Raw genomic sequence first — 26328 nt, forward strand, 5'->3', positions numbered from 1 at the left:
AGTTTATTGGGAAGCAGAATCCTATATGTGTCTTCCAGCTTCTGCAAGAGGAGGAAGCTATGGGAGAGGAGGTGGCGGAAGGGGTGGTTCCGTCTGGTCCAGATCAGAAATAGAGGCTTCGGCGGTTCTTCCGCCTCGTGTATCTATAGACTGGAACAACATTCGAGAGAACAAGCAGAAGTATGAAGAGCTCAAATGGAAAGGTGGATTATCTTTGAAAAATATATATTATGGAAGGTGGACATTAAGAAATGTTATTGTGGAGAAGCGATCGCAATACATTTTACTATATACATGTGTGCACTTGTTTTGTTTGTGTTGATCATTTACCCACCATGTAGCAACCCCTAAACACTAAGAAAAAGCCCAGTGAGGTACACTGTGGTTGTCTCTGATCATGCATTGCTACTTTTTTCTCTCTTTTTGATATTCATACAGAGTTGCCACCCATGAAGAAGAATTTTTATACAGAGGCTAAAAGTGTTTCCCTCCTCACATCAGAAGAAGTCTCTGACTGGAGGTGATGCTCGCCATCATTACGGTCCAAGAAAAAAAAAGGAAAGGTGAACAAACATTAAAGCCAAGCACTGTTTCCTAACAGGAAAGAGAATAACAACATCTTCGTAGACGACCTAACCGAGGGCGGGAACAAGCGCATCATCCCTAACCCCTGCCGGACCTTTCTGGAAGCCTTTGAGCTTTACCCAGAGATTATGGACAACATCGAGCGGGTCGGCTTCGTCAAGCCAACCCCCATTCAGGTATGAAGGCATGTTCTTTTAAGGAAAACAGAGTCAAACTGTCACTGAAGTAAAATACCTTCATTAACTAAACATTCATTAAAGATAAAGCAAACCAGTGTAAAATATGTTCACTTACCCTTTGAAGACACCAAACACATAATAAAGGTGTTTGCAGAGCAATACTGTCACCTTGTGGCGTTTTGTTGCAATTGCTGGAGTTAATATTATTGTGGCAGTTAATTGTGTAGAGTAGCCAGACCCTTTTATCTGGTTATATGGTTATTGTCACGCTTTTTCTCTTTTCCATCGCTAGTAACCTTCAGTGGTTGCATACAGTCAACCCTGTGTTAATATTCCGCTGTTAAAGGAATGCCATTTTATTTCTATATTTATGTATGAATATATATATACACTGCTCAAAAAAATTAAAAGAACAGTTTTTATCAGGGTATGGCATGAATTCAATTGCACTTTTCTGATAAGGTACGAGGCAGAGGGGGTTGTTAATCAGTTCCAGCTGCATGGGTGTTGATGGAATTAACAACAGATGCACGAGAGGGGCAACAACGAGATGGCCCCCAAAACAAAACTGGTTTTGCAGGTGGAAGCCATTTCAAGTTCCTCCCTCTTGATCTTTTTTAACCGTTTTTCCACAAGTGTTGGCTTTAGCTAGAGTCATTATCACGACTTGGAGCATGTGGCGATTTCTTAACCCTCCTGAAGTTGCCCAGATTGTCCAACTCCTCCAGGATGGCACATCCATGCGTGCTTTTGCAAGAAGATTTCATGTGTTTCCCAGTACAATCTCCAGAGCATGGAGGAGATTCCAGGAGACAGGCAGTTACTCTAGGAGAGCTGGACAGGGCCGTAGACAGTCCTCATCCCATCATCAGGACCGATATCTGCTGCTTTGTGCAAGGAGGAACAGGTTGAGCACTACCCGAGGCCTACAGAGTGAACTCTAGCAGGCTACTGGTGTGAATGTCTCTGCCCAAACAGTCAGAAACAGACTTCAACTGGGTGGCCTCAGGGCACGACGTCCTGTAGTGTGCCCTTTGCTCACTGCTCAGAACCGTGGAGCTCGATTGGCATTTTCCATAGAACACCAGAATTGGCAAGTCCGCCACTGGCGCCCTGTGCTTTTCACAAATGAGAGCAGGTTTACCCTGAGCACCTGTGATAGACGTGAAAGGGTCTGGAGAAGCCAAGGAGAGCGCTAAGTTGCCTGCAACATCATTCAGCATGGCCGGTTCGGTGGTGGGTCAGTGATGGTCTGGGGAGGCATTTCCATGGAGGGACGAACAGACCTCTACAGGCTAGACAACGGCAGTCCTACTGCCATTAGGTATCGGGATGAAATCCTTGCACCCATGGTCAGACCCTATGTTGGTGCAGTAGGTCCTGGGTTCCTCCTGGTCCACAACAATGCCCGGCCTCATGTGGCAAGAGTATGCAGACAGTATCTGGAGGATGAAGGAATTGACACAATTGAATGGCCCTCACGATCACCTGATCTAAACCCGATAGAACACCTCTGGGACATAATGTTTCGGTCCATCAGACGCCGCCAGGTTGCTCCTCAGACTTTACAGGAGCTCATTGATGCCCTTAGACAGATCTGGAAGGACATCCCACAAGACACCATCTGTCGTCTCATTAGGAGCATGCCGCGACGCTGTCAAGCATGCATACAAGCACGTGGGGGCCACACAAGATATTGAAAATACATTTGAGTTATAGAAATTGAATTTAGGCAAAATGGACGAGCCTGCCACATCTTTTTTCACTTTGATTTTTGGGGTGTCTATATACTGAGCCCTCTGTAGGCTGAACACTTTTATTTCCATCAACAGATGTGGCATCCTTTTGTTCCTGAGACGTTAAACTGTCCATATCAGTATAGATATCCGACATTTTTTTTTTCACCATTGAAATCTGATGTGTTTTCAAAGTGTTCCTTTAATTTTTTTGATATATATATATATATATATATATATATATATATATTTTATATATATATATATATATAAACATATAAGAAGGTTGAAAGATGGCACCTGATGATCATAACATGTAACTGCACTTTTTGTCCATATAGATGAAAACAGTGTTCATGTTCAATTATGGCCAAAGTAATAATTAAGATTACTCTTAACAATATTGAAATCATGATTACTGATTGTTAGGTAAAGCAGTGCTGAGATGTGAACGTAATACCATCATGTTATTTGCAATGTCTAATAAAAAGACTATGGATAAATGTTATCCATACATCTAAAGAGAAATATTTGTTTTTTTAAATACTTTAATAATAACTTTTTAGCATTTTGTCATTACAGGATGGCTTTATCTCTATTTTAAGTTATATGTTCATGTAGATGCTGTATCGGGATGGATCCATTCGTTCCGGGCAGAAATATGTCGTATAGGAATTAATTACACACAATAACACATTAACAACATACTATGTCACATGAAAGGTTTTTGAAGTAATACCATAGTGACATGAAAAAAACACAAGTAATTAAAAAAAAAACAGGTATTTATTTTTCGATATCAAAGTAAAACACAAAGCAGTTTGGCTAATGAAGATAAGGTCAATTAAACAAGCTTTGGTCTTCACCAACGCCTCCTATCAATACAAAAGTTTGGCCAACAAAATTAAAGAGTGACACCTCACACATCGAATACACAATCTTCACAGCCTGCGTTCAATTCGATGAGATGACAAAACATTTTAGCTAGTATTGATGTTATTTGAACACTGATAAAGCTTGCAGTTAAATAAAGGACAAGTGAACATTCCAGTAAACAAACTAAAGACTTTATAAACAAGTTGTGACAACGTTCATGACACATCACGTGCTGCATGTTTCCTCACCTCATTAGCTCTGTCACAGCAGCTGATGAACGCTGTATTGAGAAAATAAGAGCTTCATTAAATAGTTTTCTCCTTCGCTGTATATTTTTAGTCTGGGGACCTGTGCATCCATCTCCAATATTGTCCCCATCAGTCGTCATCTAAACACAGCATTGGCTACTTTTACTCTGAGGGGAAATCTCCGGAGCAAAGTCCATGCTAGCTGGCAACTACAGTGCTAATCGCTATCTATGTTAAATGGTAACATGAATACAATAAAGTAGTTACGTTTTTATTTTAAAAGTGCAAGGTACAGTGAGTAGGTTGTCCATGCTGATGACATGTATTGACAGGACAAAGGAGTTGGTACAATGCAGCAATAAATAACATGATCACCCCTCTTGTAACTAAGTAATAGCAGGGAGGAGATTCAAAATAATGAGAACGACTCCAAAAAATATGTAAATATTTTCTGAAATTCGTGAAATTTCAATGAAACAGCAAAATAGAAATGATGGGACAAGACAATAATGTACAATGTAAGCGCGGCCTATAATTACACCAGAGACCAGCGTTGTACGAATAAGTTAGTGTTGAATATGTCCTTATGATGACCTTGTGAAAAGTGTTAGTTTTTTTCCTTTTATAACGGCTGCTGTCATCAGTCTCAGGCGTGGCCGGTGCTGCTTAGCGGGGAGGACCTGATCGCCATCGCTCAGACAGGAACAGGAAAGACTTTGGCCTACCTGCTGCCGGGATTTGTCCACATGGACGGACAGCCCATGTGAGCACCAGAAGTGTTTGCCGCTTTATCGCTGCCAAGTCCTCACCGTGCCTGTGCTTCCTAGTCCTCGCTGTGAGCGGGACGGCCCGGGCATGTTGGTGCTGACTCCCACCAGAGAGTTGGCCCTGCAGATTGAAGAGGAGTGCAGCAAGTACCGCTACAAAGGCTACAAGAGGTCACCATGCTAATGCTGACGTACATTATCCATGATGTGCACTTTACCTCAAGCTCTTCTCTTTATTCAGCATTTGCATTTACGGAGGAGGAGACCGTAAAAGCCAAATCAATCTAGTGAAATGCGGCGTGGACATCGTGATAGCCACGCCAGGACGACTAAACGATCTACAAATGAATGAGCTCATCACTCTTCACTCCATCACCTACTTGGTACGCTGTGTCACTTTTTATTCATACTATTGACCTTTTTTACATGTCGTTAGATATGTAACTATGTTTTTTCCAGCTCAGGTCATAGTTTGTATACTGCTAGAGCGCAGGAAATAACCATAAATCAGTGTGTCCAAATTGTGTCGCCTATAGCTGCATAGTGCATACAAGTTTATTTTTTAAAGGATGTGGGGGGGAGGGGTGGAGGCCATAATTAATCCCATATACTCAGAAAATATATACAATATTTATTTTTTACTGTACAGCTTTGTGTTAGGTCAGTTTTGTTAGCATGAGCATTTCAATGTTTTCTCCCTAAGGTAAAATTTGGGGGGAATTTTGCCTATTACTCATAATCAGGAAGACATATGGTGTTCTTTTTTATGCATTATAACTTGTAAATAAACGCTAGCAAAAGTCAGATAACAATGTAACTAATGGGTGTAATCCATTGCGCCCATAAAGCCCTCTAAAAAAACCCAATTATACTATAATTACATGTCGCGACATGTAAATATAGTACTTCAGTCATCAACAATTGCATCATCAGAGAAATGGACATTGAACCAGTGTAGGTCTGACTTAGTAGGATATGTACAGCGAGCAGAGAACATAGTGAGTTCAGATAGCATAAGAACAAGTATATACATTAGAAATACATTTATTTACATTAGGTTATTTACAATCCGGGGAGATGGGATTTGAATGGAGGAGGGTATTAGTAAAGGGTTGAAGTTGCCTGGAGGTGTTGTTTTAGAGCGGTTTTGAAGGAGGATAGAGATGAACTTACTTTTACACCTGTTGGGAATGCATTCCACATTGATGTGGCATAGAAAGAGAATGAGGTAAGACCTTTATTAAATCGGAATCTGGGTTAAAAGTGGTTTGTGGAGCTCCCCCTGGTGTTGTGGTTATGGCGGTCAGGAAGTAGTTTGACATGTACTTCGGTTCAGGGAGGTGTAGCGGATTTTATAGACTAGGCTCAGTGCAAGTTGTTTTACTCTGTCCTCCACCCTGAGCCAGCCCACTTTGGAGAAATGGGTTGGGGTGAGGTGTGATCTGGGGTGGAGGTCTAAAAGTAACCGGACTAGCTTGTTCTGGGATGTTTGGAGTCGACATATGAGGGTTTTGCATCGCCTCTGTGTTGGTGAAAGGTAATTGTAGATTATGAATCATGCCTCTCACTTATATAGTAGTAGGTTGTTGCCATAAACCGAGAACTTGGTCAACTTTGATGTGCAACTTATGCTGCGTTTAAGTTACCTTGGAAGTTGGGAGTCGGAACGGGGAAAATTGGACTATTTCTACACTACATTGATGTTACCATATTTGAATGTACAATACATCGTATATGGCTGATTTACTGCAACAAAAGCTAACCAGAAGTGCTAACGTATATTAAATAAGCGGACATCACTGGGTTGGTGAGAATTTTGAGTCTTTACGAGTCGGAAATAAAACCTCGAGGGGCACTCCAGTTTAAATTCCGACTAGGAACTTGGAAATTTGGACTTCCCAGTACAAATGGAATGCATTATTAGACCCGGAGGTGGCGAGAAAGACACGACGGCGCTTGTTTGTGTTTTTTTTTTTTTTTTAATACCTGCGTAAGGATTAAGCGGACGCCATGGCTCAGTTGCTAAAGCGGCCTTGCCGGCAACTTGAGGGTTCCAGGTTAAATTCCAGCTTCTGCCATCCTAGTCTCTGGCGTTGTGTCCTTGGGCAAAACACGTTACCCTTGCACCCAGTGCCACTCACACTGGTTTAACTGTAGCTTATACATAAATTATGGGTTTCACTATATAAAGTATTTTGAGTCCCTTGAGAGAAAGCATAATTTAAATATAATTCACTTCACCAGACTAATTTTGGGCATCACGATGAAAGAGGGGTTAGTGCGTCTGCCTCACAATACGAAGTTCCGGAGTAGTCCTGGGTTCAATCCCGGGCTCGGGATCTTTCTGTGTGGAGTTTGCATGTTCTCCCCGTGACTGCGTGGGTTCCCTCCGGGTACTCCGGCTTCCTCCCACTTCCAAAGACATGCATCTGGGGATAGGTTGATTGGCAACACTAAATTGGCCCTAGTGTGTGAATGTAAGTGTGAATGTTGTCTGTCTATCTGTGTTGGCCCTGTGATGAGGTGGCGACTTGTCCAGGGTGTATGGCGCCTTCCGCCTGATTGTAGCTGAGTTAGGCACCAGCGCCCCCCGCGATCCCAGAGGGAATAAGCGGTAGAAAATGGATGGATGGATAGACTAATTCTTCCTCTAAGCTGTAAGATATAATCATCCCATCAGTCAGTGTTCCAGTGAGAGCAGACATTGTACAGTAAGTGATTGTTTTATGATGTACATTTTTTGTTTAGCACTCAGCAATATTTCTACATGATGCTTAGTGTTTCACTTAAGCTGGATCTGTTTAGTTAAACAAATTTTATGGGATTTATTTTTTTCTACCGAGACTGTCGAGTTAACAAAGCAGGTTTATTTTTTGTATTAACTTATTTTAAATTCTATGCTTGAAACTTCTTGTAATGGTTTGGAAACAAAGGTTCTGGACGAAGCAGACCGGATGCTCGACATGGGTTTCGAACCACAGATCATGAAAATTCTTCTGGACATCCGTCCTGACCGACAGACTATGATGACCAGGTATGAAACACATCAAGTCACTGTATTTTCTCACCATTCACCCGCTTATCAATGTGACTTATTTCAGTGCCACTTGGCCCCAAGGTGTGAGACGTCTGGCTAAATCCTATCTCAAGAACCCCATGATGGTGTATGTTGGCACCTTAGACTTGGCTGTAAGCAAAGACGACCTCAAAACAAAAAACAGTCTCGCATTTGATAGCTTTTTTTCCCCCATACAACTTCATTAGAATGTTCAAAGTCTTTGAAGAGCGTCTTGAAGTGTATTATTGACATGTCTTGTGTGGGGGCTCACCCAGGCTGTGGGCACTGTGGAGCAGACCGTGCTGATTGTCCAGGAAGAAGACAAGAAGTCCTACTTGTTTGGCTTCATCAGGAACATGCTGCCAGAGGATAAAGTCCTCGTCTTTGTTGGCAAGAAGATTATGTAAGTCTGGTGCAGAAGTTACATTACAAACCTCAAATTCCCACTTTGAGCACCAAAAATGTTCGGACAAATTTTTTTTAGTCTTTGTTTTGAATTAACTTGAGACGACTTGTGTGGAGTTGCACGTCATCATTATGTATATTGGTAATAGGAGTTCATTTGGATGCCTGATACTTTGACTTTCTTTATGTGCAATCTCAGATGTGATGACCTGTCCAGTGACTTGTGTCTCCATGGTATGGCTGTCCAAAGTCTCCATGGCGACCGTGAGCAGTGGGATCGGGAAGAGGCGCTGAAGGACTTTAAGGATGGTAAATGACCAGAGCGCTAGCACAAAATGAAGAACTTTGTTTTTTTTTTTAATTTTTGCCTGCTAGGTCGAGTTCGTATCCTGGTGGCAACAGACTTGGCATCCCGAGGGTTGGACGTCCACGACATCACGCACGTATTCAACTATGATTTCCCGCGAAACATAGAGGAGTACGTGCACCGCGTGGGCCGAACTGGACGAGCGGGGTGAGGGCGGACACTTCTCAAAATCTTCATTTTATGCCTTTTTTGCAAGCTTTTCATAATGTTTTGATGATCCAGACGCTCTGGGACTGCTGTTACCTTGGTAACAAGAGACAACTGGAGGATGGCACCTGAGCTGATTCCCATCTTGGAGCGGTCCGGACAGGTCGGCAAACGTATACTGCTAAATCTTGGTGTGCTCGTACATTGTGATACTATGTAGCAAAAATGTATGCAGTAATGGACAGCCTAACCACGTTTCCCAGTAGCGTGGCGGTAGCATCGCTCCTTTTTGAACCAGTAGTGATATATGTAGCTTAGCTATTTTTACACCCATGTAGTGACATAGTGTCCATTAAATGCTAAACCGAAAGAAAATGGACTGCCAATCCACGGCGTCGGGACAAAAACTAGAGAAAATGCATGATGATCGGTAAATTTACTAAGAGTGTCAAAAAAATCGAGTTTCAGATTAATCATGATTCTTATATGTAATGATTCTTAATTGATTAAAAAAAAATCAATAATATTTTTTTTTCTTTTTAATCTGTCCTGTCCAGCCACTCAGGCGAATCATATTGCTGATGTAGATGCCCACATTTGCTGTACATATTTCCTTTAGAAAAGAGCAGTGTTCAATACTTCTCTTCTTGCCTTTGTTAAACAAAAACATTTTTATTTTAGGTAATATAGAAATTGATCAGAACTGTTTATTTTATGGAGGAATGCAGTTAATCATAGAACTGGCACCCAATTTTATTTAAGACGAAAAAAATATTTTGAATCTAAAATCGATTCTGAATCAAATTGTTACCCAAAGAGTCAAATCGAATTTTGTGGTGCCCAAAGATTCCCCGCACTGGTTTACATATGATGAGTCATGATTTGATATAATTGGAGCAAACAGTACGGGCAGGCCAATCAGGAAAGATAGGGCGGGTCATGATGCTTCAAAACCAGCAAGCAAAATCATAACACCCAGCCAGCCAGAAGACAACAACGGACAGAGAGAAGCTGATGACTCGAAAATAAAACATACTTCCCTAATTTTGTACATGGCACCGCAACTTTGGAAGTTAAAAGAATAATAAAAAGCCATACAGATGGCATTTTTCTAGTTTGTTTATTATAGTAAACAATGAAACAGAACATTTTTTGTCTACCTATTTGTTTGGTGGAAAAATCTACATTAAGTTGATATATATTATTATATATAAGTGTGTATGTGTGTGCGTATAAATTATTAGGGCTTTCAAATTTAACGCGATAATACCGCGTTAACTATAAGTTCTTTTAACGGTGTTAATTTTTTTTACCGCACGATTAATGTTTTTGACCCTTTGTAGTTTAGGGAAATGTTTACTGGCATCCAGTTACTGTTGAGGCACCGGCTCGAAAATAGCTCGCCAAACTGCACTAAGAAAGGGGAACCTTATGAAAAAAACTGATCTAACGCCATGGCAAGTCATTCTCCGGAGAAGACAAGACAATTTTACCTTCAATCGGCATGAGACTGCATCATTGAAGCAAATGCTGAGCGCACATTGCTGCTTGAAGTGAAGAGACGCTTCACGTCAGTGTTTGGTTTACAGTTAAGTGTATTGAAAACATAAACTGTAGATTGTTATTTGAACTGCTTATGTGAGATGGTATATACGCTCAGCAGAAACAAAGATGGTAGAGAGGAAGTCTAAAGTCACTTTTACCTGGGATTTTCGTCAAAACATGTCAAGTCTTTTCTCATACCAATCACACATGTCCGGTTGGCGGCTTCACAATAATAGCGCTACTCTTCACATCTAACCAACAAAACAACAAAAAATAGTCTCACATTACGATCATACTATTCTGTTACTCTGTGATAGTTCTACCTAAATAAATGTTTTTTTGGCAGATTGAAATTAAGCGTATTGTAATGGCAGCAGTGATATAAAGGAGTAAGACTCTTGGAACAAACTTGCCTTCTTCTTCGCTACCACTGAGATGAGGTCTAATTCGCAAGTATGCCTGCCACTGCCCTCTGCCGCCCATTCGATAATTACAGACATCATTACCATCGCTATGGTATATTTGTTTATAACCTGTTCTGGTTGATAGTCTACAATTGCAGAATGTTTAACAGGCTGAATATTATATTGTATTATTACGTAGGTAGAGAAGGTTAAAACATTGTCATGCAGAGATAAGAATGCTTTTAACTTCCATTACTCTGCAGAAGTTTGGGGCAATAATTACATAAGCACACTATATCTACTCATCATCCTGCAAAAGAAAGAAATTAGGGTCATTGATAAAACAGGATATAGTGATCACATAAATAAAAAAATTTTACATTCAAAACTATTGAAATTTAAAGATCTTTTGGAAATACAAACAGTACAAATTACATATAAAGCAAAAAACAATTCACTGCCTGGGAATGTGCAAAAGTTTATCACTGAAAGGAATAATTCCAAATACGCACAACACGAAGAAGCTTTTGTATTTCAATAAGTGGGGTTAAAAACTATGGAACATTTTTCATACGAAATTAAAAGAATGTCCAACCTTAATTTTATTTTAAAAAACAAACCAAAAACGATACAAAGACATGATTTTCAATATGTACAAGAATGAGGGTTTCTAGTAATCACAATGTTTACATTTTTTTTAAAATTATTATTATTTGGGTAGGTATTTATTAGTTGGTGTTACCATCAATTAATATTTATATGTATGTGACTATATACAGTACGTGTATATTGTACATATGTACTGTATTTTTGTGCCAAAGAAAAGTGATTAAAGTGGTTTAAAGATTGATATGTTGTAATAAGACCAGTACATATATAATAATATTGATGATAAGAAAGTTAGGTATTTGCTTTATAAAATGTGGGTGGGAGTAAATACGTTTTGTTTCTTCTCACCCCTTTTTGGATAAGAAAAATGTAACCATTATGTGTTGTTTTCATTTTGTATGTGTTTCCATTGTGATTTTGTTGTTGTTAGTGAAGTGAATTATATTTATATAGCGCTTTTCTCTAGTGACTCAAAGCACTTTACATAGTGAAACCCAATATCTAAGTTACATTTAAACCAGTGGGGGTGGCACTGGGGTCAGGTGGGTAAAGTGTCTTGCCCAAGGACACAACGGCAGGGACTAGGATGGCGGAAGCAGGGATCGAACCTGGAACCCTCAAGTGTCTGGCACGGCCACTCTACCAACCGAGGTATACCGCCCCTCTGTACCTTACTTTAATGTTATCAAGATGATTTTGTTTTTTCATTATTTTATTTTGCTCTGTTTTTAACATGTCCAAAATTAACTACTACTACTCCTAAATTGTACAACATGTAAAGTACAGAATATCAGAAACATTTATTCATGTAGAAAATGATCACCTAACATCTTTGACAATCAAATCATGATCGTAACAATGCACATGTTGTGTTATTAATGGGTGAAACTGCTATCTAAACATTGAAGTGTAGCTCCTCTCTTCTAAGTGCAAGTGCTCCTGAAGCATGAATACAAATTCTGTATTCCGACAAAACAGGAATTCTGGCAAGACACCAACGCACTGTAGTTCTTTTTGAAATTCTCTTTAAAACGTGTGTATACCGTATTTTTCGGAGTATAAGTCACTCCGGACTACAAGTGGCACCTGCCGAAAATGCATAATAAAGAAGAAAAAAACATATATAAGTCGCACTGGAGTATAAGTCGCATTTTGGGGAGAAATTTATTTGATAAAACCCAACACCAAGAATAGACATTTAAAAGGCAATTTAAAATAAATAAAGAATAGTGAACAACAGGCTGAATAAGTGTACGTTATATGAAGCATAAATAACCAACTGAGAAGGTGCCTGGTAACATATTATGGTAAGAGTCATTCAAATAACTATAACATATAACGTGCTATACATTTACCAAACAATCTTGTCACTCCTAATCGCTAAATTCCATTAAATCTTATACGTCTAGTCTCTTACGTGAATGAGCTAAATAATATTATTTGATATTTCAAGGTAATGTGTTAATAATTTCACACATAAGTCGCTCCTGAGTATAGGTCGCACCCCTTCTAGTCCGAAAAATACGGTACTTTTCGTGTTGAAGTGAAGTGAAGTGAATTATATTTATATAGCGCTTTTCTCAAATGACTCAAAGCGCTTTACATAGTGACACCCAATATCTAAGTTCCATTTAAACCAGTGTGGGTGGCACTGGGAGCAGGTGGGTAAAATGTCTTGCCCAAGGACACAACGGCAGTGACTAGGATGGCACAAGCGGGAATCGAACCTGCAACCCTCAAGTTGCTGGCACGGCCGCTCTACCAACCGAGCTATGCCGCCCGTGTTAAGCTGTTTCAAGAAGCATAATGGTTTATTATGAAAATGATATTAAAAACAAATTAATTTCATTAAAGCAAATGTATTGTACAGTCATGGTAATAAAAACTTAAATTATCTGTCAAGGGTACAACTACCAATGACGAAAAATGATGTCTTTCTGCGAATCGCGATTAATTTTTAGTTAACTATGAACAATGCGATTGTGATTAGATATTTTAATCGTTTGACAGCCCTAATAATTATATTTGTAGTGTTGGTGTAGCAAGCTTCTTTTTCTGTGTATTTTGCTACAATTCTCTGGGGATAGCTACATTAAATCGAGAGTAACTAGTAGCTTAGTTTCCTACATTTTCCAAGTAGCTTGCCTGCCAATGAATGTATGTTTGTTTCATTGCAGGAGGTTCCCGTAGAGCTGGTCCTAATGGCGGATCGATACGAGAAGCACAAGAAGGAGAAGGAGATGTACAGTCCGAGGGATGGAGGAGGACGAGGACAAGGAGGCAGAGATGGAAGACGCGGCAACAGAGATCGTAGTCAAAATTGGGGATTGTAACCCATCCTCCTCTTTAAAGTGAGTCATCTCATCATGCACGGGTATAGAGGGGTTTGTGGTACCCCATAGTAAGTCTCCATCTCTTTGGTTTTCTCTACAGAACACCACAGAAGCTGAAGCCTGATGTTGTAATTTACGTACAGTTGATGCCTTATTTTTGACGAGCTCTATTTTCTTAGCAACCGATATGTTTAAACTTCTGTATGTTTATTCTGACATAGTTTACGTACATTCCATATTTTGTTTAATAAAGACACATTTTATTCACTTGGTATGTACATACTGTAGACACAGTAACACAAAAGAAAACAGCTCAACGTGTTGAGTGGAACGTGTTTAATGTTGCAAAGCGGCTTGTGCCATTCTACAATAAGGTGCGATAGCTTATTCATGTTGTAATATCTCCATAGCAAGTGCAAAGTTAGCAAAGTGCCAATTAAAGTGCTTTAAGAATTAGGTGGCCTATTAGTAGGCCCTTGGGAAGGACACATTTTGTTTGAAATACTTTTTTTTAAAGCTGAACCACAAGAAAACATGAAGTTATACTCATCTACTAAATACTCAGAAGAACATACAGTAGTCTTTAACCGCTAATCCCAGCTTGTACGACGCGCGCTGTAAAAACAGAAAACAGACACTAGTAAAGACAACGTTCACCATGTAAACACACTAGTACCTGTACTGGAGGGATATAGAGAGGCGATGGATGGTAATACCTCAAGTTGTACACTATCACAGAATGGTATTGCCATGAATCAAATGAACAGTGCACACTTAAAACTATGTGATATTACATTATATATCATGGTAATCCAACTACAATAGGGTCTTACAGTTTTTCTTTTCTTCGGATGGTTTTGCGATGCATCGTGATGATTAACCAGTCTTTGATTATTAAGTTGAAGCAGCCAATTGTAGGATGGAGTCGGATGACTGATGTCCTGCCCTGGGAGACCCTGGGGTCGGCAGCGTAGCACAACATTCATTTGTTCCTTTGAGCCTTCTGGGCAGATTTGGTGATTTTCCCAGTGGTGGAGGCCTTCTTTTCCACACCCTTGATGACGCCCACAGCCACAGTCTGCCGCATGTCACGCACTGCGAAACGACCTGCAAAGCAAAAGCATTCAATTAGGTGTGTCCCGATATTGATATCTAATATCAGCATGCATGTACAATCTCTGACATAAGCGCACCGATACAAGAAATCCTGCAGCGTGTTCACTTGTGCAAAGCTGGACAGCCAGTTAACATCGAAATGTTCTGCAATACACACAAGTTTGGTCTTGTCTTCTGTTTGAGCCAAGCTAAACATGTTAAGCGAAAGGCTACAAGGAGCTAGCAGCTAAGCACACAAGCTAGACATTCATAATAAATGTCCTCAATTGACCAGTACTGCAGTGTAAAACAGGGCATTTAAATATCCAATAATTATAGTCTTATATTATTTACAGATAGTCTTCAAGGCAGAAGTGTATTTGGAAGTATCGGGTAACAAACGTGTTTGCATCATGGGGCTTAACGTCATGAATTATTGTTACCACTAGTGGCAGCAATAGAAAAAAATACCACTCCACTTCAACTTAATGAAATACAGCATAAGTCCATTCAGAAAGTTGATAATTAAAAGGTTGTTTTTCATACCTACCACTGTTTGAGTCACTTTACTTGAACAAACTTTTTTAATATTCCACACGAAGTAATGTGTGTATGATTTGTGCTTTAATCGTGTCGGATCAATATTAGTATCAGCCAATACCCAAGGCTCCAGTATCAGCATTTTATCAGAAGTGAAAAAGTTGTTACAGGATGATTTGTTTTATTTCAAACTGAATAATGCCACCCAACATTGACAAGTGCCAAGATGATACTAAATAAGCACCAAATTTTTGTAGAACACATCAGTTGGATCAATCATGGGTTCAGCAAGAACTTCTCGGCCCTTGTCTATGATTGGATCTTTGTGGCTTAAACATCTTTGAATTAGCAAAAACTTCCAAGAAATCTTAACAATCTAATGAAAGACTAGCTAGCTACCCGTTCTACAAACAACTAAAAGGGAAGGTATTTTCTGTTGCAGCATGAATTTTCCCAGAAAAAAGAGCACAGCCCTGGTTTTGAGTCATGGCTGAAGTTCTTCCACACCAAATTAACTTTTGAGAAGAACAACAACAAAGATGGCGAGCCTGCAGGCCCTCTTGAAGAGTCTTCTCGGAGGAGGGGAATGACTGCAACAGGGAGACTAACTCCACATTTCTGTGAGGTGAAGAGAGTCTGGTGTCAAAATACCTAAATTACGTTTTCCTTGGACTTACCCAGTGGAGGATACTCAGAGAAGCTCTCGACACACATGGGCTTGCCGGGAGTCATGTCTACAATTGCAGCATCTCCAGACTTCAGGGATTTGGGGTTGTCTTCCAGTTTCTTGCCTGAGCGGCGGTCGATCTTCTCCTTGAGCTCGGCAAACTTGCAGGCGATGTGAGCCGTGTGACAGTCCAGCACAGGAGCATAGCCGGCACTGATTTGGCCGGGGTGGTTCAGGATGATAACCTGCAAACACGACAGACCTTTGGCATGTTGGGATTTGTCTTTGACCCCGTTCCTTCCGGTCATTCCAAACTGAAAACTTTCAGGAGCCCAATGCGTGTAATGCCAGAGTTGCTTAAGAAACTCTTCGGATACCTGAGCAGTGAAGCTGGCAGCTTCCTGCGGCGGATCATTCTTGCTGTCGCCAGCCACGTTTCCTCGGCGGATGTCCTTGACGGACACGTTTTTGACGTTGAAGCCCACGTTGTCGCCGGGTAGGGCCTCGGACAGCGCCTCGTGGTGCATCTCCACTGACTTCACCTCGGTTGTTATGTTGACCGGGGCGAAGGTCACCACCATGCCAGGCTTAAGGATGCCTGTTTCCACGCGGCCGACAGGCACGGTTCCAATACCTGAGCATAGACAGCGCCGGGTCAAAATATTTCAGTCCAGATGTAGGATTTTATTACGATTCTTAAACTGTTATATACCTGGAAGATGCAATGGAAGACCACCATGTTTACCAAAATTCGGGTAATTTTCAATGCTGGTGGCTAAATTAGGTTAAGTGGCCACGTTATGGATCCTAAAGGAAACTCTAGAATGTTTACAAGGTTCTGATCAATACTGCATTTAACACCATAAGGCAGGGATGTCCAAAGTGCGGCGCAGGGGGACATTTACGGCCCGAAGATTTTTTTTTTAACAGCACGCGCCACAATTGTTAGCATTCTACCATCGTGGTATCTTTTTTGCTAATTTAGCGGGGTTTTTTTTGTATTTATTCATGATAACTATCAACATGTTAGCATGGTAGCTTTTTTAGTTAATTTTAGCTCAGTTAGCACGCTGTTAGCATTTAAGTTCGGCTTCGGCTCTTCAGCATTCACACAAAATAGTTACCGAAATTGCATTTTCTACTTCTTTGAAAACAATCTTTAGGGCTTGAAAGTGTGATGTGGAAACACATTGCATTGTGAGTTTTGCTAGACTCCGAATCGCTTATTTACCTGGCCGAATGCAAGACTCTGTGCTTAAGTTTTAGTTAGTTTTTTTCTTTTACAAGTTCAAAACATGGCGGGAACGTGCTGTATCATTAAGTGCCACAATCGTGGTCATGATTGCTTCAGATTAAAAAAGGATTTAGTGAAATGTTTCTAATTTCTTGTGTGAAAGCAAAGCCGAAGGAAGTTCAGGGAAATTCAGGAAATTTTGTTTCACACGTAGCATTTAGTAGGATGCTAGTGTTAGCCAAGCAGGTGACAACATACAGTATTTTGGAAAAAAAACAGGTCTGTTTACTTTTAGTCTTTGGTAAGCACAAAAAGGCATTATTTTTTGGAGAGGTTAAGTATTTAAAAGTAACAATGGGTTTGTTGAAACGTGGTTGAGGGACCTCACACATCTCGTACTTGAGAGGAAAACCGTAGATTACGCACAATTTGAACAGAGGACAATATGCGTTAACAAACTTTGCATTCTGAAATCCTTCGTTGGTATTAAAACTGACACTGGTGATGAAATAAAGAAAAATTTGGCAGTGCTTTTTAAAAAATATTAATCCAATCTCTCATCCACCGGATGTACTCATAGCTCTTATGAGTCAAATACACCATTTTTCTTTATTTTTTCCAGGTAGCGAGCCTTTAGAATAGGGTACAGTTTGCCTCAGTTTATTCTGAACGATCCATTTTAATCCACTTTGATGCTCACTTTTATATTGTAAACAAAGCTAAAAGCATTGCAAAATCATGTGGCCTTTCGAGCCCTATTTATTGTACTGGTTTTGAAAGTGAAAACTACCAAATTGGCCCCCGCATCCTTTGATTTGGCAGTCAGTGGCCCTCTGGAAAATGTTTGGGCACCCCTGCCATAAGGTATTTTTTTGGACACCTGACGGCTCTTTCACGGAAGGCAACAAAGAACGTTGTAAGATCCCCAAAAAGCTGAGGGTTTAAATCCGATACTTGATTGATTTTATTGATTAAGTCCCTAGGCCTGGGAATGCTTGTAGTTGACATGCCTCCAATCTTGTAGACATCCTGAAGAGGCAGACGAAGAGGTTTGTCTGTTGGACGGGTGGGTGGTTGAATGGCATCCAAAGCTTCCAGCAGTGTGGTACCCGATGCATTGCCATCCTTCCTATTGATCTTCCACCCCTTAAACCATTGCATCTACAACAGAAAAGGGCAATTGACATATTCAACAGAGCGAAGGCCGGCACATTTGTGGAGATCCATCGAAATGAAGGCTGTCAGTTACATTAGGGCTGGCGTCCAGCATGTTGTCGCCGTTCCATCCAGAAATGGGCACGAATGGAACGGTGTCTGGGTTGTAGCCAATCTTCTTGATGTAAGTGCTAACTTCCTTGACAATTTCCTCGTAGCGCTTCTGGCTGTAGTTTGGCTCGGTGGAGTCCATCTTGTTGATGCCCACAATGAGCTGCTTGACACCCAGAGTGTAGGCCAGCAGGGCGTGCTCACGGGTCTGCCCATTTTTGGAAATACCGGCCTCAAATTCCCCGACGCCGGCGGCCACAATGAGCACGGCGCAGTCGGCCTAAAAACACAGACGATGAAAAAGCTCAGACCGTTTGGAGTACTTGAGAGAGGTTTTTCTGCGTGTGCTTCGTCCTCATGTTACCTACCTGAGAGGTCCCGGTGATCATGTTCTTGATGAAGTCCCTGTGGCCCGGGGCATCGATGATGGTTACATAATACTTGGAGGTCTCAAACTTCCACAGAGAGATGTCGATGGTGATGCCACGCTCCCTCTCTGCCTTTAACTTGTCCAGCACCCAGGCGTACTTAAACGAGCCTTTCCCCATCTGAGAGTGATCACAGTCGGGGTTAGCTTGATCAAACATTTAGCATAAAAAATGCCAACAGTCTTTGGGCACAGCAGCACCAGATTATCACTGATATCAGGAGAGTCACTCGTCCTTCGAATTATTCTACATTTCCCACAATGCATTGCCGATGGCCATATTGGTAGGCTTTGTTTGTAATTGTTGCTGATTGTCCATCTAGTGATACTCATAATGCCGACGACGTGTGCGATTGTCAACCGCTACAACCGAGGTGGGAGAGATATTACTAGCTTTTATCGGTTTTACCTTAATTCTATGTGCTTGATTGAAGCACTTTGATAGTCGTGGTATTGATAATGGATACTCTACTTCTCATATGTTGCCTGTAGCCTCCACATAACACAAAAGTGAAGCGACATGAGAATATCATTCTCCCAGTCCTGCTGAGATTACCTTAAATTGGTTATCTGTGATCATCCAGGGTGTCAAACTTGTGTTGGATCATTTCTGGGAGTGCATGACTCCAAAGTTGACAATGTGACGTCCCCTGGGTTTAAACGTCACAAACCCTTCCACAAACAAAGTAGTCACAGCTTCTAGACTCTTATAATTCCGAAAGTTCCTTCAAAATGAAAAATGGGCTGTGTTGAAAATAGTAGTTCACCAAGTCAGAGTATGAAACATCCCAGAAATTAACGATGATGTCTCCACTCCACTCAGACTTGTCGATCTAGTACGGATCCTTACACCCAATAATGACTGTTTTCTCCTAATAGGGACAAAGAGACTTCTTATCTAATGACTCACAGTATTTCTCCATTGTATCAAAGCCGATGCAATGTTATTTTCCACTACAACGTTCAGAAGTATTAGGTGTAGCGCCATAGAAAACAAGGATTCTGGGTGAAGAAAGCCCTCCGATATGGCTGCAGGAAACGCGCTGTGAGATACTTTAGCAAAGAATCCGAAGGCCTCTATTCCGCGTTCTCACCTCAGCAGCTTCCTTTTCGAACTTCTCTATGGTCCTTTTGTCGATGCCGCCGCACTTGTAGATGAGGTGGCCCGTGGTAGTGGACTTCCCAGAGTCCACGTGGCCGATCACGACAATGTTGATGTGGACTTTCTCCTTCCCCATTGCGACTGGCCCGTGCTGAAGACAAGATGCGGTCGGGGGCTTCTAGAACTGACGGAGATTCTGGTTTAGACTGTAACAGAGTCAGAAACAAACATGCTCACTTGACGAGAAACAAGCTACGTGAAATCATGCTCCATCAGGAAGAATAATGGGAGAGAGGAAGTCCCAAGTCAGATACTTGTTACGTGAGCTGCATGGTTTTCTTACTGGTCTTTTTTAAGGCTTATTAAGAGGAAGTTACTTGACGCTGATGTCCTGAGCTTTCTGCAAATTAAACTAAAACGATCTAGCCTTAGCCCTTCCCCTAATCTTACGGAGAATCTGGACACCCCTTCCTACTCGTCAACGCACACAACCAAGGACGAAGTTTCAAAACAAAGGATTGGAATTAGCCATTAATCGACTAACTTTTTCACGGGGTTGTGTGCCACCTCAAAGGGGACTGATAATGCAAAACCAATGTGTCTTACCTATTGGTTCCTGTGTCCTGGGCATGACGTTAAAGTGCATCCGGCAGTGGAGGCTCCTCTATGGGGTCTTGGGGCACTAGGAAGTTACCCCCTTTACTACTGTTACCCCGGGTGGCCCTCGGCAAAGGCCTAGTACCTGACTGCCCCCTAGCCAGGGATACGGTGAAGACCTCAACGGCAGAGCAGGCGGAAGACGGTAGATGTAAGAACTACCCCAACGACTGCGATGGCGGAAGAAGGCACCCCTACATTCATGTGGGCCCAGTTAGGGAGAAATAACAATCCAAGACCCCAACGGTGGAACAGGCGGAGAATGACTGCTAACCCTATGGAGCGCCACAACGGCCGGGATGGCGGATGAAGGCTGCAGCAGAAAAGGGTCCCCAGTCGTCTTGGACTCCATGCCGCTGGGCCCTGACCTGGATCTGTCAAGGATCATGTGGTGACTCTCTGCGCACCAGTCTCCCCACGTTAAACAAAGTAAGACACCGGCATCCTCCATAAAGGGATACCCCCCTACCAGGAGGATCGTCATACTCGTTCAATTGACCGCGAATGATGATACGACCCGGCCACTACAACAAGGCCACTCCGTGGAAGTACGTCATCACAACCTGGGTAATCCCTCCAAGTTAGAACTTGGCTTCCATGTGCCAAAACCACGGGCGTAAATTGTTCTGCCAAAACTTGGGCCCACTCGACGGTCACAGATACGACCGTTAGAGGTGTTGTTAGCATTCCTAGTCCTGCGTTGTTATTCCAAGGCTCCGCAGGTGTTATGTAAAGGTGACGACGTCGGGGATGAATTGCATCTAGGTCATCTCTTGATTGCTGATAGCGGTCTTGTTGGCATGACGTGGCCCACGCCAGGGCCTCACTATGGATGTGTTATGGATGAGGCAGGCCTTGAAAGTGAAGTGCATCAAAAAGTTGGTGATCTGTGCCTCAAAATACAAAGATCCTGGGTTTGATCCTGGGCTCGGGATCTTTCTGTGCGGTGTTTGCATGTTCTCCCCGTGATTGCGTGGGTTCCCTTCTAGGACATGCACCTGGGGATAGGTTGATTGGCAACACTAAATTGCCCCTAGTGTGTGAATGTGAGTGTGAATGTTGTCTATCTGTGTTGGCCCTGCGATGCAGTGGCGACTTGTCCAGGGTGTTATCCGCCTTCTGCCCATGTGCAGCTGTGATAGACTCCAGCACCCCCCGCCACCCCAAAAGGTACAAGTGGTACAAAATGGATGGATGAATGAATGGATGGATTATCCGCCGTGTTGTTAGCATTCATCACACTTGAGCCCTGCTTGGTGAGGATTTTTGTGAAGTGGCCCAACATAATAGAAAATAAGATAAATATATCAATCCAATCCAATCCACTTTATTTGTATAGCACATTTAAACTACAAAAATGTTTCCGAAGTGCTGCACGCCAATATTAAAAACAATATTCAAATATTATCCTTAGCTCCACCAATAACCATACTTGCCAACCCTCCCGATTTTCCTGGGAGACCCACAAATTTCAGTGCATATCCCGAATTTCAGTGCCTATCTCGAAAATCTCCCGGGGCAACCATTCTCCCAAATATCTCCCAATTTCCACCCGGACAACAACATTAGGGACGTGCCTTAAAGACACTGCCTTTAGTGTCCTCCACAAACCTGTCGTCACGTCCGCTTTTACATAGATAGATAGATAGATAGGTTTTTATTGTCATTGTACATGTACAACGAAACTTTGTTTTCAGGTCAAACCCGTTCAAGATTAGACAAACAAACAGTGTACAGGGTTACAGAACAGGAACGCTGATGGGTCGCCACAAGGCGCCCTGTAAAAATGAGGAGAAAGGTAAAACGCTGGGGAAGGATGAGTAAAATTCCTACATACAAACAGCGTGCCGGCCCACTCACACAAAATAAGAGGCTGTCACACACACATGAGTGGATACACGGCATATTTGGTCAACAGCCGTACAGGTCATACTGAGGGTGGCCGTATAAACAACTTTAACACTGTTACAAATATGCGCCACACTGTGAACCCACATCAAACAAGAATGACAAATCAAATCAACTTTATTTATAAAGCACATTTAAAATTTACCACAGGGGTAGCCAAAGTGCTGTACAATGGGCAGGTCAAAAGATAATACGAGAACCGAGCAAACAACACAAAACAAACAGAACATGATAAAAAAATAAAATAAATAAAACATAAAAACAGGTTCACAGCAGGTGTATAATGGGGTGCCATTGCAGGATGGATTTCACTCAGTGTTAAAAGCCAAGGAATAAAAGTATGTTTTTAAGAGAGATTTAAAAACAGGAAGAGAGGAGGCTTGTCTAACACTCAGAGGTAGGTCGTTCCAGAGCTTGGGAGCAGCAGCGGCGAAAGCTCTGTCACGTCTAAGCTTCAGCCTTGTGTCAGGGAACGTCAGTAGCGGCTGATCTTAGGGATCGGGTGGGGCAGTAAGGCTGAAGGAGGTCGGAGAGATATGTTGGTGCGAGGTTGTTTAGACATCCATCCATCCATCCGTTTCCTACCGCTTATTCCCCTTTGGGGTTGCGGGGGGCGCTGGCGCCTATCTCAGCTACAATCGGGCGGAAGGCGTGGTACACCCTGGACAAGTCGCTACCTCATCGCAGGGCCAACACAGATAGACTGACAACATTCACACTCACATTCACACACCTCAACCTATCCCCAGGTGCATGTCTTTGGAAGTGGGAGGAAGCCGGAGTACCCGGAGGGAACCCACGCATTCGCTGTGAGAACATGCAAACTCCACACAGAAAGATCCCGAGCCTGGGATTGAACCCAGTACTGCAGGACCTCTGTATTGTGAGGCAGAAGCACTAGACATTTAAAAACAAATGGGAGTTTAAAATTGATTCGGTAACGCACAGGGAGCCAGTGAAGGGACGCTAATATAGGGGTGAACAAACACATTTCGGGAGAACATCCGCACCGTAACACAACTGAACAAATGCCCAGAACCCCTTGCAGCACTAACTCTTCCGGGACGCTCCCGAATTTGGAGGTCTCAAGGTTGGCAAGTATGCCAATAACTGAATAGAAAAAATGAATATAATTAAAGCTGCAAGCAGCGTTGGTCGGGTCCGCCGTTGGCCGCCGCCGCCGTGTCCCGGGTCCCGATCTTAGTCAAACCAACATAGAGGTTTTTATTTCATGTCTCTACGACATTTCTAACAGAAGTTACATGCAGTTTTGTCTGGGTTTTTTCCTAGGGGGCGCTAAGCGCAATTTAGATTTTTGGGGTTTGGTTTTTTATTAGATGGCAGTTTTTGCCAGTCCTGATATGTGTGTAAAATTTGGTGAGTTTTGAAGCATGTTAAGGGGGTGAAATTACAGATCGGCGATTCTGGATGTTGTTGATAAATGGCTTTCGGTCTGCATAACAGAGCTTTAACTAGCACTTACAAGCATTTTAAGTGGGTCAAATTACAGCTCAAAGAGGCAAAAACGTCATTTTTTAGGAAAAGTTGCGCAGGGGTTTTTTGAAGGCGCGTAAAATCAAAACCTGAAAACTTATCAAAACTTTGATCTATACTTTTAATCAGAAGGGTTCAAAGTCTCCCCTGTGCGAGTTTGAAGCCGAAACGACAAACGGGCTCAGAGGAGATAACTTTTGAAGAAAGGTGACGGGTTTTCACAAAACTTTTATTTTGAAGGGGCAATTTTTAACTTCCTGTTGATTTTTGCCGAAGGATGTCAATTATCGAAATGTAGGTCTAAGTCAGACCTACCTAGAAGTTTTTGTTTCATGTCTTTCCGGCATTCCTACCGGAAGTTACAAGCAGTTTTGTCTGTGTTTTCTTCCTGGAAGCAGTTTTTTCTGTGTTTTATTGAAAAATTGCGCTAGAGCGCAATTTTGAGTTTTATTTTTTTTTTTTTTCATTAGATCAAAATTTCTGCCAGTCCTGATGTGTGTGCCAAGTTTGGTGAGTTTTGAAGCATTTTAAGGGGGTCAAATTGCAGCTCAAAGAGGCAAAAATAGCATTTTTTGCGAAAATTTTGCTTTGAATGAGTTTTTGCAAACTTTCTGTTGATTTTGGGAATAGGCATTTCTAATGGGGAATCTAGGTCTAAGTCAGACCTACATAGAGGTTTTTGTTCCATGTCTTTACGACATTCCTAACGGAAGTTACAAGCAGTCTGTTTTTTTTTTTCGTAGGGGGCGCTAGCGCGCATTTTTCATTTTTGGGGTTTGGTTTTTTTATTAGATGGCAATTTTCGCCAGTTCTGATGTGTGTGAAATTTGGTGAGTTTTGAAGCATGGTCAGTGGGTCAAATTAAGGTTCAAAGAGGCGGCGGAATAATAATAATAATAAAGAAAGAATAAAACGCACCAGATTCAATAGGGTCCTTGCCTATGGCAAAGGACTCCTGTGGAGTCCTTTGCCATAAGCAGGGCGGACCCTAAAAACGATATAAAAATAAATATGATTAAAAACGATTTCAAAGGGTAAAACAAATACTGCACTGTAAAATACACATAAAACTAAGCTAGGTGAGGAACGACTGTAGCATCAGAAGTGACTGTTTTTGTGTTCTGCTGCCCCGTGAGGAACAATGTGGCACCACAAGTAAAAACTTGCTACCGACTTTTGAAAATGATTTGTTGTTGTTTTGGATATGTCGGTGATGCAGCGTCAGTACGTTTTTGTTTTGCAGCCATCCTTCCTCCATCCATCCATCCCACTCTGCAATGTTTTGTTTATTTAAATCACCATTTTTCTACTCGCATCAGCATCTTTCTGTCTGCGTCGCCATGAAGTCACGTTCAGGGCGACGCAAACGTCTCTTGTAGCATCGATTAATCATCACGATAGTCGACGTATCGCCGTGTGCTGGTGAGCAGGAATCCTCACATGAATGTTGCAAACATCATCATCATCCTCCTCCTCCTCCGTCTTCAGGAGCGTCACTGCAGTGCCGCAGTGCGCTCTTCTTCACAAACAAGCCCGCGGAAGAAAGAAAAACAACTGCGCCAACTCCCGTCGTTTTTTTTGGAGCGAAACGTCGAAAGTCGCCTCCATCCTGCGCCATCTTCCTGCATCGTCCCTTACCTCCCGTTCCCCCGGCAGCAGGCGTCACATTCCCGGGGCCAGTGTCCGAAGCAGCGGGCGGACTTTTAAGCACGTAAAAAAAAAAAAAAAGGAGGCAAAGCTGACTTACCTCAGCAGGAGCAGCCGGTCAATGCAGGTCACGCGCACACGCGACGACAGACGCTGGCGATTTTACCGCGGGAGCGCGCCGACTGGCGGGAGGGGAGGGTTGCGTAATTGGCGCGCGCGCACGTCTCAACTTGGGACCGGGACAAGATCCATAGAAAGCGGAATAGTTCTCTTCCGGTGAGCACATTTGTGTCATTTCACACCACGCTGGGGTTTCTGTTTTTTTTATCAGGCTTTTTTTTTTTTTTAAAGGCGCAGTTGTACCGCCAGAAGACCAGCAGGGGGCGCGCGGGAATTCAACCTCCCCTGGCAGGAAGCCACTTCATTAGGTACACCTGCACGTGCACGACAAAACGAAATAATTTCGGATCACTTTTTGTTCTAATTTTTTTACTATATTCAGACTAACATGTCAATGTTCATATGTAATGTTAGCTCCTGCTAACATTGATAAAAATATTATGACAAATGTTCTTAATGATTGATTGAAACTTGTATTAGTAGAATACACACCTTGAGACCTCCGATTTCGGGAGGTGGGGGCGTGGTCGGGGCGGGGCGTAGTTAAGAGGTGAGGAGTATGTTTACCGCTAGATTCATAGATGCACCAAATCAAGTCAATACTTGATTTTCAATTAATTATAGTTATCTATATATATATATTTATCTTATTTTATATATATACATACATATATATATAAATAACAGAAATACTTGAATTTCAGTGTTTATTTATTTACATATTTACACACACATAACACTCATCTACTCATTGTTGAGTTGAGGGTTAAATATTCCATCCTTGTTTTTCTACACATATGCATGTACACTAGATCAGTGGTCCCCAACCACCGGGCCATGGCCCGATTGGTACCAGGCCGCAGAATAATTTTTTTATACAAAAAAAATTTTTATTTTTTTATTTTTTATTAA

At 41.9% G+C, this 26328-nt stretch overlaps 2 protein-coding genes across 5 annotated transcripts in view; one reads left to right on the top strand and one right to left on the bottom strand.

The window, feature by feature from the left end:
• ddx43 (DEAD (Asp-Glu-Ala-Asp) box polypeptide 43) overlaps nucleotides 1–13526 on the top strand; it is a 28839-nt gene extending 15313 nt beyond the window's left edge. The window contains exons 4-17 of one of the 2 annotated variants that reach the window (XM_061911313.1): nucleotides 18–203; nucleotides 439–520; nucleotides 602–761; nucleotides 4269–4387; nucleotides 4452–4562; nucleotides 4633–4774; nucleotides 7325–7425; nucleotides 7493–7580; nucleotides 7725–7852; nucleotides 8054–8163; nucleotides 8230–8368; nucleotides 8444–8531; nucleotides 13104–13277; nucleotides 13360–13526. In XM_061911313.1, coding sequence (XP_061767297.1) covers nucleotides 18–203; nucleotides 439–520; nucleotides 602–761; nucleotides 4269–4387; nucleotides 4452–4562; nucleotides 4633–4774; nucleotides 7325–7425; nucleotides 7493–7580; nucleotides 7725–7852; nucleotides 8054–8163; nucleotides 8230–8368; nucleotides 8444–8531; nucleotides 13104–13259 — 1610 coding nt within the window. In that variant the 3' untranslated portion in view covers nucleotides 13260–13277; nucleotides 13360–13526. The remainder of the gene's footprint in view (nucleotides 1–17; nucleotides 204–438; nucleotides 521–601; nucleotides 762–4268; nucleotides 4388–4451; nucleotides 4563–4632; nucleotides 4775–7324; nucleotides 7426–7492; nucleotides 7581–7724; nucleotides 7853–8053; nucleotides 8164–8229; nucleotides 8369–8443; nucleotides 8532–13103; nucleotides 13278–13359) is intronic. The other variant, XM_061911314.1, reaches the window with a different exon arrangement.
• A 54-nt stretch (nucleotides 13527–13580) lies between these two features.
• Nucleotides 13581–25593, bottom strand: LOC133559499 (elongation factor 1-alpha 1). Of its 3 annotated transcripts, XR_009808187.1 has the most exons (9): nucleotides 25397–25593; nucleotides 19583–19796; nucleotides 18430–18609; nucleotides 18045–18341; nucleotides 17806–17956; nucleotides 15939–16195; nucleotides 15572–15806; nucleotides 14093–14366; nucleotides 13581–13874 (listed from the first exon to the last, which is right to left on the bottom strand). XR_009808187.1 is itself a non-coding variant. In XM_061911316.1 (8 exons), exons 2-8 carry the CDS (start codon nucleotides 19724–19726, stop codon nucleotides 14242–14244), a joined length of 1389 nt encoding a protein of 462 aa, XP_061767300.1. In that variant the 5' UTR covers nucleotides 19727–19796; nucleotides 25397–25593; the 3' UTR covers nucleotides 13581–14241. The 3 variants fall into 3 exon arrangements, 2 of the variants coding, with proteins under 2 accessions (XP_061767300.1, XP_061767301.1); XM_061911316.1 differs by having other exon boundaries at nucleotides 13581–14366; XM_061911317.1 differs by lacking the exon at nucleotides 25397–25593 and adding an exon at nucleotides 25090–25110 and having other exon boundaries at nucleotides 13581–14366.
• Between the last annotated feature and the right edge of the window lie 735 nt (nucleotides 25594–26328).

Source organism: Nerophis ophidion, linkage group LG09, assembly GCF_033978795.1.
Source record: "Nerophis ophidion isolate RoL-2023_Sa linkage group LG09, RoL_Noph_v1.0, whole genome shotgun sequence".
Classification (NCBI taxonomy): domain Eukaryota; kingdom Metazoa; phylum Chordata; class Actinopteri; order Syngnathiformes; family Syngnathidae; genus Nerophis; species Nerophis ophidion.